At 41.4% G+C, this 12,255-nt stretch overlaps 2 protein-coding genes across 5 annotated transcripts in view; one reads left to right on the forward strand and one right to left on the reverse strand.

The window, feature by feature from the left end:
• veph1 (ventricular zone expressed PH domain-containing 1) overlaps window positions 1-12,255 on the reverse strand; it is an 82,976-nt gene that overhangs the window by 50,134 nt on the left and 20,587 nt on the right. The window lies entirely within an intron of this gene.
• ptx3a (pentraxin 3, long a) lies at window positions 2,803-11,618 on the forward strand. Its single transcript, XM_040008574.1, has 4 exons — window positions 2,803-3,165; window positions 6,398-6,557; window positions 6,950-7,374; window positions 10,206-11,618. The coding sequence occupies exons 1-4, from the start codon at window positions 3,030-3,032 to the stop codon at window positions 10,856-10,858; spliced, it is 1,374 nt and encodes a 457-aa protein (XP_039864508.1). The 5' UTR covers window positions 2,803-3,029; the 3' UTR covers window positions 10,859-11,618.

The raw sequence follows: 12,255 nt of genomic DNA on the forward strand, positions 1-12,255 counted from the left end.
TGAAGCTTTCAGGCTGTTAAGACCCAAACTGCAATGTTTCTCAGCACTTCTTTCTGCCGAGTCAGCGCTTAATGAAGTGCAGCGGGAAACACGTTGAACACATCTGTGTGGCTGATATTAAATATTCCCTTGGTGTAAAAGCTGTGTAACTAAGTCATACATAAACTATAAGTAAGCCATTTGTCACTGCAAGGATACAACTCGTGCACGAGCACACCGTGAAGTCATTTCTTTGCTCGACTGTTAGACAAGCCTGTAAGATGTGTTTCCAGCTGGCTGAATTCCCACTTGACGTTGCAGCTGTGAGGCAAAACATGGAAACATTTACAATACAAACACCCCCGAAACACAATAGAGCCTATATGAAGGCTTCTTTTCTGAGTATAGAAGCATTCTGAAACATTAATTTGTTCTAAATTTTACTTAGTTTAATCATGCATTTGTTGAAGTTGAAGTCATTTAGTGTCAAACTACAGCAGGCATGTTAAAAGGGCGTCCTCAGGAGACGTGATGCTGATCACTTTTGCGGTCTTTGTCCTGGTGGAAGAGAGGACCAGCTCTTTATCCTCTTGAGAGCGTTTGCCTGACCAGTCTGGATGTGCTATGTGACCACATCACCGAGTGTCCTATGAGGATGCAAGACTTCCTGTTCGGTCACTCTTGGGATAACCTCTCTGTCTTTTTGTGGATGATGTGGTTCTAAGCTTCATCATGAAATGACCTCTAGCTAGCACTGGATGACTTGGTAACTGAGTGTGAAGCAGCGGGAAGGAGAATCAGCACCTCCGAGCCTCAGGCCATGCTTCCTACGTTCCTCTCCACACGAGCTGTGGTTAGTGACCGAAAGAATGAGATCAAGGATACCAGCAGCTGAAATGAGTTTCCTCTGTAGGGTGGAGGGCTCTCCTGTAGAGAGAGGAATAAGAAGCTGAATCATTAGCAAAGGGCTCAGAGTAGAGGACTTCTGGGCGCCTCCTAGGTGAGGCGTTTCAGGCATACCCCGGGGCAGACCCAAGACATGCTGGGGTGATTCATATCTCTCAGCTGGCTTGGGAATGCCTCAGTGTCCACCCTGGAAGTGCTGGAGTAAGTTGCAGATTTCAATAAGAATCCACACTGTAACCAGCTTTTCTCTGCTCTTTTCCATGTTTTGAGTTAGAAGAGACCCACGCTGTCCTCTCATGTTCTATACTCCAAGTTTTCACCTAAAATTATAGCAAATACACCCTTCAAGCGTGTTCACACCGTCTTTATAGAAACAATCATTTCACCATTTTTAAAAAAGCAATTGAACACAATGTTGGGAAACAGTGTTTCACAGGTACAACAAACAGTGATATCACACTGTACTCAAGCTGAGCACACTTCAGCATAAATGAAAAAGAAGAGTGGAACTTAAAACTGAACGATCACCAGCGAATAGTCATTCGGACTGCATGATCACCTTCTGTGGCATGAATTAGCAAATCATGGACAAGTATATGGGAAAGACGACATCCAAAGTGTTCTAGAGGAAGCTTAAAAAACACGATAATGGACTCAACAGTTTCAGCCATCGAGTGGAAATACAGAACTAATGAAGAGAGCCAGCTTTCACTAATCCTTTCCCACGCACCTCTCTCTGCGTTTCAGTGCACGAAGAGGCTGTTCCACCCTGATAACAAGTGGCCAAGTGTGCGTTTCAGCGGGCAATTTAGGGAAAGCAAACTAACACAATGGAAGAGAGGAACGGGCAGACAGAAAGTCGGAGGGAGGGGACCAGGATGAGAGTGAGATTATCCTAAAATCCCGTGAGGAAGTCATTGTTTCCATCCTCTTAAAAATACACAAGCAAGCACAAACACACACACACACATGCATGCACACACCAGCATGAGTATCTTCTATCACACGGATGCACAGACAGTATATAAACACAAGTACAGGCGCACAGAAGCAGCGAGGCTCACAAATAAATAAATAAATGGAGAGAAGCTGGAGAACAATAAACCCATTTAGAAACTTCTCCTGTCTGGGTTCCATTTAAACTTCACCCACTCACACCCACTCACAGCATCCCTGCATGGGGCAAATATCAGAAAGCTCTGTGTTCCCTGCTTCCTCCTCAACCCCTCTCCTTCCCTCTCCCTTAGTCACAGAAGCTCCCGTTATATCTGATTATGACACACACACAACCTCCAACGACGCATTACTCATCGTCTCACTGCAGTGCTTTCAGGCTCCCTTTTATACTTACGAAAGCCAAATCTTTTCACAAGTACGGAGATTTAGAGAAACTTTCAGACGTTTCTTCACTCGCTCGGTGGATTTTCCCCATGTGTTTGATTGTTTATTTCGGCATTATGACCCTGATTAAGGGCCACAGGGCTTTAAATTTAAACTTACAATAGCAATTAGATTCAAAACAGTTAAAAGCTTGGGTTTAGACTTAGGTTAGTATGAAGGAGTAGACTGAATTGGCTTTTTTTTAATGGCGATTAGACACTCATCAAATGAAACGCTCACATTGATGAAACTGAAAAGTTTCACTCGTTTAAAACCTGCCTGATCAACTGTGAGACTCGTCCACGATTAAGTACGGGTTAAGGTCAGCAGGTCAGAGTTTATGTCCCTAAGTTCTCATTCTCAGAGAAATAGAAATGAGTACATGTGAGACCAAGCAGCACCTTTCTCTCTATCTCCATAGCAGTGGGCTTCCTGCCAAAGGATTGCTCAGCATTTACAAGACAGAATGAGAGAAGAGGTGGAGAGTCAGGGAGGGAGGAGGGGCAACATACAGTATGGGACTGTGGGGCTTAAAAAAGAGCAAAGGACCATGCAGCTCATGAAGAACGTGAGACAGACAGAAAGCAGCAGGACAGGCAGAGAAAGCAGACACACGCAGCTTATCTGACTCTAATTGCCCCATACAACACACACACACACTTAGAGGAAAAAGCAGATAGAAAAACAGCACACACATTTATTGACTTTCACAGGCAAACAGACATTTTCTCTCTCACACACATTCAGGAGGAAGCAGCAGCAGCATGTTTCTGAGGCTCCTTCGGGCAGCGAGCCTGCTGTCGATGTGTTTGTGTCTGCCTTCGGACTACGAGGATGCTATCGAGCTCAACTACGGTCCCTCCTACTACAATGAAATCGCAGAAGAAGAGACGCCAGCACGTAAGTGTGGAAATGTGTGTGCATGTGTGAGTGCTGGGCCTGCACCTTTATCAAATCAAGGCTCTCGGATGTATCGACCGTATTAATTGTCAAAAGCATGAAATTGAGTTTCTTTTTTTAGATTCATGTATGGATTGTGTGGAAAGTAAGACTGGGACACTAGTTTCCACAACACTTTTGTCTTTTGATGTATTGTGCATCAGCAACAAAAAAAATGGGAAGAAACTGTAGAATCAGATCGATATGATAATCGAGGAGGAGGGTGAAAGAAGGTCTGATGAAGAAGAGGGTAAAAAAGAAAATCTTTCACAGCTTGAGAAAAAACTGAAAATCCTCCACAAGTTGGTGTCTTTAAATAAATAAAGAAGGAAAAGAAAAGAAGAGCAGAGATTAGAGATTAACATGTATGTGGTTTGTATAGTGTACAGGCAGCTGGCAGAGACAGAGTTTCTGTAGGAGTTTACAGCCACAATCAGCGGTCACCAACAGCAGAAACACTTTGGTATATCATTAGGAAATTCCTCTTTCAGCTGTCTTGGATGGCATTAAAGCGTGTGTGTGCGCACGCTCGTTTAGACCTGTATGTGTGGGATGAAAAGAGCGATGAATGAAAGGCAGAAAGTGAGAGTGAGTGTTTGTGTTTTTTAAGTGTCCAACTGGCCCTCCGCAGCTCGAATTTTGCATTTGTTAGCTGTTTAAAACCTGGCAGGAGGTGTAATTGCGGCACTAGCGGTTAACAGGCAGAAAATAGTCTGGGATATGATTAAAGAGGTAAATATTATACTGGGCAAAACAAATGACTGAGAATAGTAAAACAAACAAACACAGTTTACAGCAGCAGAGGTGGGGGGTTGTTTCGGCCCCCCAGAGAGGGTGCAAGAAGGAGAAAATCACGTGAGTTTGTGTGCAGGTCTGTGAGAGGTCAAAAAGCTCGAAGGAGACACAGATCACTGCTTCTGACCTGCTCAAATCTCCGAATCTCTGAGAGGAATTTGAATTAATGAGGCCACATGACAGGGGTCATGACACGGTAAATTTCAAAATGAATGACAGGCTAGAAAAATAACATGTAGCAGACGAGTGGACCAATTTGTTGAGTTATGCTTTGCTCAAACACACAGACGCTGACTAGTTGTAAAAGGAGCATACTGCTGAGTACTGCCACTCAATATAGAAGCTATTCAGTGCTTATTTCCTGTTGAATACTGCTTAAATGTGCAGTAATTTGGAGATTATTTCATTTTAAAAATTTACTCAATTTACTCAAGTTCACACAAGCTCAAGTTAGAGCTTTAACAAATGAAAACATACATAAAAATTCTTATTTATTTTCAATATTGTCAAGTTACTTATTGTCAGCAGATTAGACATGTGACCCACAGAGCTGACAATGAGCCTTCTAAACAAAAAAGAGGCTAGTTTTAAGCTAATATTATGCTAGCTAATTTGAAGCTTGAGTGTCCTGAAAAGAAATAAATCATATTTTCCATTGATAATCATCTTGATTACATTCTCACATCATATGAGAGTTTATTCGCCAAGTATCCAGTGTCCCACAATGTTTGAATCACTTCAAAGAAGCTTTCACTAACGCCAGCTAACAGCAGCTATCAGAGACTAATAGCAGCTAACAGTGGCTAGCACTGGCAAAAACAGCAGTGCTTACCAACAGAAAAGTTCAGGATATCCTTAACAACACACCTCGCTGTTATCAAACAGAAGTGAGCTTTAATTACTTACTGACGCATATTGAAATCCTTTCACAAACTTTAACAGCCTCCTCCAGAGTAAATAGACATGGACACCTAGCATATTGACAGCTGAGGTAAACAGCAAACTCACAGCCTTCACTCTATGGATGAACAGCAGCTAGAGTTGTTCGTCCTACACTGGCTACCGTAGCTAGGATTTTGCACTTGAATCGGGAGGGGTAAGAAAACTGAATTCAGCTAAATGCAATCTGCAATCTACTGGCATCTAGTGGTGAGATTTTGCACATCGTACCTTTAAACAATTTTAAATATACATTTAGAGTAGATCATCGAAGTAACCACTGACATCTTTAAAAACTAGGGTCTATGCATCTAAAAGTTATTATTTTCACCCACTTACACTCTCTTCTACTAAAATCACTCAAAAACCAAGCTCAGCTCCCTTAGATTGAGAAGCCCCAGGGTCCAAAGTGCATGACCCTTATGTCTAATTGACTTTGAGCACTGAGAACAGGAAGCCAAAACAAACTGTGTAGGTCTGTAATAGTACCCCTCTGGAATATGTCTGCAGGTATAAACAGAGGTCAAAAAGGCTCAACAGTTAACCAGAACAGCGTGTCTGATACAGTGACCTACATATTCTTACTCCTGGCTTTGTTTTATCCCCCTTTTCCATATGTTTCGGAATACTCATGCTATCTCTCCCAATGTTGTCAGCAGGTCTTGACCTTCCTTTTCAACCCCCCACACCGCCCATCTGTCTCCTCATTCACAGCAGAAAACCCAATAAGCTCACAGGAAAAGCTCCTGCTTTGTGAGCTATTTGTCAGATTTCATTCTCACCCTCTTTCTCCCAACAACTTAACATCCTCTTCTGCGCTTTTACCATCTTCCTCCAACTATGCCCACTAATGCTTTTGTGGCAGTCAGCTATTCAAGCAGAATTAAATCCATTTCCTTCTTAAGATTGAAGTTGACCTTAAAGTTTCTGTTAAAGCTGGAAGAAAATTGGAAATGAATTTAAACATATCCTGCATGCACACTTTCAAGCTACAGCCGCAACTCCATCTGGCAAATAACTGCAGAAAGTAAAAGCTCAATCTTTTTCAGCTAAACAGACACTTTTTCTAAATAAAAGTCTGATACGTTAGTGATCTTTTTTCATATATTCAGCACTTTTCCTATATTGATACATAACTGATAATGGAGTAACTGAATTCTGTATTCTTATGTTTTTTCCTGTCTTAGTGGCCTTACATATACATTAAGTATAAATGCACAATTTAAGAATAAGACGTGCAATTTCTCTGGACCTGTTCAATGACAAAGTTAATAAATCTTGATATGATTTCAGTAGAGTTCCTGAGGAGTAACTCTTAGATTCTTTTTGCAGGAAAAGTCCATCTGGATCTCTGGGGAGGTGCAGGAGACAGGGGTGTGGCTAGCTCTAGAAGCTGTAGAAACCTGAATGAGTTCATCGTCTGTTGGATGTTTAAACTTTTTACCTTCCCTCTTTGCAGCCACACCAACTTCAGCCCCCTGCCGTTCTTCAGAACTGACCAAATGGGACAAGATGTTCTCCATGTTGGAGAACAGTCAAATGAGGGAGAACATGCTGCTTCAGTATGCCGATGATATCATCAAGGTGGAGATGGGGTCACTGCGCAGTGAAATGTTAAGGTCGGTTGTAAGACTGAGAAGTCATGCAATCAGCATCAGGTCATTATGGTTGAAGATGAGCAGCAGAGAAATGAGTGTTTGTGATTAAGCCAAAGACAATTCAAGGTCTCAGCAACCTAGACAGGACTAAAAATAAAATGGTAAACGGCCTGTAGAAAAGTGTAATCAGATTTAATCATTTCATCACTTTGCTTAAAAAAGCAAAGTGATGAAATGCCCATCGCCTCATTAATGTAGCTCTGCTTCAGAACAAAACCCTGAACTGATCTGGTTCATATTAATTTAGCAGATTTCTCAGCAACTATAGCAAATTCCTTGTCTGCACATGTTTAAACCTCTTCAGCTGAAAGGGTTCAAATCACTCATATTGATTCTTGGTTCTATATTGTCAGGTTTGTAGCTCAGTATGGTGGGTCCTGTGGGGCGGCGGTGGAGAATGCAGGAAGAAGGATGGAAATGCAGCTGAACAGCCGTCTCAGAGAGACTCTGGAGCTCCTCAAACTCAGACATCGGGATTCTCCTGCGGCTGCTGCAGGGAATTCCAACCAGCTGGAGACAATGCTACAAGAGCTCCTCTCTGCAGCACAAACACAAGCATCCGGACTTTCCAAGCTGGAGACCAGCTGCTTTAGCAGCCCAGGAGGGATGAATACCAAGGCAGGATTTCATCCTCTGAGGGGTGGAGAGCAGGGGCACCATGAGCAAGAAGTCACAACAACAGAGGCCACTTTAGAAATGGTGCTGGCTGCACTGCAAGAAGTGAAGGTGGAGATGGAGGAAGCCCTGAGATCTTCGAGGCAAAGATTCTTGCCTGCAGGTATAACACTGACCTTACTATCAACCATCCCTATCTGTCTTAAACTGTGATTTCCTGTTATTTCTATTTGTGTTCATAGCTCTGAAACAACACCCTGCTTAATTTTTTTCTGTATTAATTCATTCTGGAAATAAGAGATTCAGCTAAAGCTGTTTGCACCGGGAGATACTTACAAGTATTTGTAGAAATTTACAAGTAGGATTAGACTCAAGTAAAAACATGAAAAGATGATAACAAAGAAAAGCTTTGGACAAAACTCCTCATGGGTAATGAACCCTTATTGTAAATTGTTAGCAGAGTTAACTGGGTTCCCTGAAATTAGCACTGACTAATAAATATAAGATTAGGCTCAGCAAATTTAACTCAGGAAACTTGCAGCAGAGCATCACTGATATCAGTACAACAACTTTATTTCCTAGAATGAATCAAATGAAAGCCACAAAAGGGCTAAATTATACTCTTCATCTTATGCGTGCACTTATACACAAAATTATAAATCTGGCCTAAACAGTGAACAGAGGGAGGTGTAATCATTAGCCAGTTGCCGCAAAAACCACACCAAAAGAACCCTGGGAAAGTAGGACCAGATGGAAACCATCATGAGCGCACACAAACACAGAATGGATTTTTTCACTATTATATTCTGAGTGGCAGGAACCTGAAACGAGATCTCCGGTTTTAAGTAGGGAGCGTGTCTGCTAACTGGAGGGAGAAAAAAAGCGAGTGAAAGAAAGAGGGCTGGAGAGAGAGAGAAAAATCTTGAGTTAAAACTCAATACTTAAAAATGCATGACAAAGAATGGAAAATGAGAGATGTTACGCTGTGTAATGTGCAAAATGTGCACAGTTCAGAACACATTTTCTCTCGCACACAATCAGGGCTGCAGAGTATCAAGCTCATCCTGATCAAACACCTGTGAGCTCTTCCTTTATGGAATAACTGCGAGCTTAAACAGGATTGTTTTATGCACACAGGATATACCGGGAACATTATGCAAACAACAGGAAATGATCCATAAACACAACTAAGAGTTTATATGCTTAAGCAGCAGGCAGAGCAAACACTGACTTGTATATTAGGAGTTATTAATGGGACTTACCAGATTGTTAAACAAAACTTTACCAGGATGTTTTCTTTGTTGCTCACAGCTGATTGTTGGGAGTATTTTTAAACAGTGTGTATTTAGTTACTTATTCCCCAACTCAGAGACTTATCTGGATTTATCAGGACCAAATTAGAAAACCCAATCTTAATTTTCTACAAGTTGGACAGGCGATACAGAGACACTAAGTCTGTAAGCCAGTTAAATCATTATTGCACATAAACAGTGATGATTTAGTTTCAAAGCGATGAAAATCAGAAAATCATAAACGGTTAATTTTATGATTTCATATAAGCTAAATAACTATAAATGGCTATTTCTAAAAAACACTCGGATGCTAGACTGGATCTAGCCACCCTGCTACACCCCCACCTCACACCAGCTCCAATAATTCAGAGCTGACAATGCTGACAATGTGCAGTTACACTCCATTATGTAACGCAGACCAAATTGCCTAAAAGGCTTCAGTCAAAGGTGGTATACACATATGCCACACACAGGTTTTCTCTATTTCACATGCCAAAAAACTAACCAACAAAAGTTGGTTTGACATTACAGTGTCAAACAGTGAGAGAGTGACTTTGAGACAGTGTGTGTTTGAATGAGTAAAAACAGAGAGGAATAAGGGGAAAAGGCGACGACACAAAGCATAAAAAATCCACGAACCAGATGACCCAGAGAGGTGTGTGTCTGTGCGTGAGGTGGCGGGACAGGAAAAAACTGCCAGTGATTCATGATCTCATCACCTGACCAGTAACTGAACTCTGACTGTGTCACATTCAATCACGCTCACGCTGCCACCTATTTCAGCCTTCACTTCATGAACACTTCATATACCGTGGTGCAACAACAGTAGAGGCAGCCCCAGTAAAACCACAGGGGCCCAGTAACCTCAAGATAGTAATCTGACTTAATTAATCTAGCTTTAGATTTCAATTTATTTTTATTTTATATTTATCTCTTTAGGACTCCGTTAGTCTGTGTAGGAGATCAAGTCTTATGATGTAAAGTGGAACTCTGCGAGGGTAAATTTCAGGCCATTATTCTCCTTTTTTCCCCATCATACCAAATCACACATGGACAGAGCCCTGAGGGTCATCTGTTTGTTGTGCTTCATTTCATGTTCTTTCCCCTCTTTTGCTCCGTTTCTGCTCCTTCAAACATGTTCTCCTGCAAACACTTTCAACCTGCTTTTGTTGGGTAATTGGCACCATCGCAACGGCCTCTGGGAATTTAAACCGATCCAGATCGGCACCAAATTGTAGCGGTTTCCTCGCTTCTCTGCCAAGTTCAGTCAAATTTGGCTTCAAATTCTGCGTGTAATCCTGCCAAAAGACGGACAAACAATAAAAATGTAACGCCGCTTGCTGAGCTACCATTGTCTTTTCATTGTCATCATAGGTTATGCCCAACAAAATCTTTTTTTCATGAGTAACAACAAATTGACGTCCAATTTTGGGCCGTCACAGTTAAATGAAAAAGAAAACTTTGTAATGATCATATTAAATTCTCTAAACTGAACGACTATTACCACTGCAGTCGGGGGTAAAATATCTAGAATTTATTGTAATTTGTAGATTTTACCACAAATTACAGGCATCCTTTCTTACAAAATTTAAAATTATACTATTTCTGTGCAAACAGGAGGATTTATTATTGCTGGATGAGTGCTTGAGTACTATATATGGCATAACTTCAGCCCTGATCATCTTATCTTCCTGTTGGCTAGGTTGTGAGATGGCCCTCCTCTTCCCAATGCGTTCCAGTCGAATCTACACCTCTATCATACCAGATGTCCCCGTCTCCCTGTCCTCCTTCACTGTCTGCATGTGGTTCAAACCAACCAGCATCGCCAACAAAACCGTGCTGTTCACCTATGGAAACCGCCGCAATCCATATGAGATCCAGCTGCTGCTCAAGCGGGACGCTGCCCTCTTCACCATCGGAGGAGAAGCTCACCTGGTGGAGGCACGGGGAGTGGTGAACCCAGGGCGGTGGACCCACTTGTGTGGGGCTTGGTCCTCAGAGCAGGGCCTGGCCTCCCTATGGGCGGATGGCGTAAAGGTAGCGTCCACTCCCGGAGTGGCCGAAGGACACGTCTTACCCGACGGCGGCTCCCTCCAGCTGGGTCAGGAAAGGAACGGCTGCTGTCTTCCGTCCTTAAGCAGCGGGAGCAGCGTGGCAGGGTTTGAGGCGGGATTCGACTCTAAGCTGGCATTTGCGGGGAAGATGACGGGGGTGAACATGTGGGACAAAGTGCTGTCAGAGGACAAGATTTCCCAGCTGTCTTTGCGGGAAGGCCATGGCTGTGAGCAGAGCGGGAACATAGTGGCGTGGGGTGTAACGGAGATGGTGCCGCATGGAGGCGCTCAGTTCATCTAATAGTGCATACTCTTCACTATGATCATCATTTCCACAACATTGTAAGAGTTAAATGCTCAAAGTGAAAAGACTTACAGCTGCTTTTATCATCTTTCTTCCTATAATTAAACGTTTTCATTGTTTCATTGTAGCAGAGACCACAATTTTCCTCCTCATCTCACTTTTTATTACTGTAACTGCTAATACTGCAGTTTTGAACTTTGGGCATGTTCAAATAAGACAAAATCAATGCTGTGAGAGACTTAAGTTTACTTTTTTCACCAAGCCTTTCGAACTGAGACAGTAATACACACACACAAACAAAAAACACACTGATGCACAGTCGTCTTAGAAAACGTGTAGTTTCGTCGAGAATGTGCTGCAAGCAGTTTTTACCAAAGACTCAATTAGAGTGCAAGAAAGACAAAGAGTCTATTGTGAAAGTAAACGGGTTCTGAGCCAGTAAACAGAGTAATCACCAGACAGCCACGCAGCACAAGTAAAAGAGGGGTCTCTGACTATTACAAGTGATTATCTTGTATTGCACAACATGTGTTTTTTAGAGTACCAAAGCATTTTTCATCTTTCTGTTGAGATGGCGAGTGCAGTTCATCAAAACATGCAAAAAAAAAAAAAAAAATAGAAACCCAAACAGAGGAAAATGTTCTCCTTTTTTTTTTTTTTTAGCATTTTAACTATTAATGTAACAGAAAAGACATTTGCTTTTATACCTTTTCAGTTTTGTGGGTACAATTAGCCATGTAATCCAACCCCATTACAACCAAAAGCACAGGCATCATACTGTTACCTGTGACTGAAAACTGCTGTACTTGTTATCATTTTAAGCATGACTGACTGTTAACTACAAATGTGCTTTTTTAACTAGCTTACTATTTTTTTTATTGCCATAAACTTTTCTTTGAAAGCTTTGAAAGAATTTCCAAACAATATATTTCTAAATTTGTACTCAGTGTTTACATTCATACGAGTTACATAACTCCTGTTATGCTTTCGGTTTCTTTGTCAGTGCATAGTTGTCATTTACTTAGAAGGTAAAGTTTCCTTTTGATCCTGCATAAAGTAAGAAGAGTAAAACTGTTGAATTTGCCATGTGAGGTTTGATAAAAGAAAGTGAGGATAATGTTTACACCGTCTTTTATGAACTAACTTGTCTTGTATTATACTGTAAATTGTTTTTATTATTGTGAAAATGTAAAACTGAATGTATTTTGTACATAAATATATTTTTCATAACAGGACTAGATTAAATAAGTGAGGTATGAATAAAAAAGTATCCACTGTCCAAATTAGGAGTGTTTATGTATTTTTTTCAAAATTTAAAATATTCAATTTTGACAAGATTTCCAACACCACTCCGTACCACGACAAACCCTCCACCGTGTTTTACAGATGGCTGT

The sequence above is a fragment of the Simochromis diagramma genome, unplaced genomic scaffold (assembly GCF_900408965.1).
Source record: "Simochromis diagramma unplaced genomic scaffold, fSimDia1.1 OVJJ01000344.1, whole genome shotgun sequence".
Classification (NCBI taxonomy): Eukaryota; Metazoa; Chordata; class Actinopteri; order Cichliformes; family Cichlidae; genus Simochromis; species Simochromis diagramma.

Bases quoted from the DNA above. Each gene is read 5' to 3' on its own strand.
- ptx3a (XM_040008574.1), top strand. From the start codon at position 3,030: ATGTTTCTGAGGCTCCTTCGGGCAGCGAGCCTGCTGTCGATGTGTTTG. The intron at 3,166-6,397 runs GTAAGTGTGGAA...CCCTCTTTGCAG, and splicing joins AGAAGAAGAGACGCCAGCAC to CCACACCAACTTCAGCCCCC. The intron at 6,558-6,949 runs GTCGGTTGTAAG...CTATATTGTCAG, and splicing joins CTGCGCAGTGAAATGTTAAG to GTTTGTAGCTCAGTATGGTG.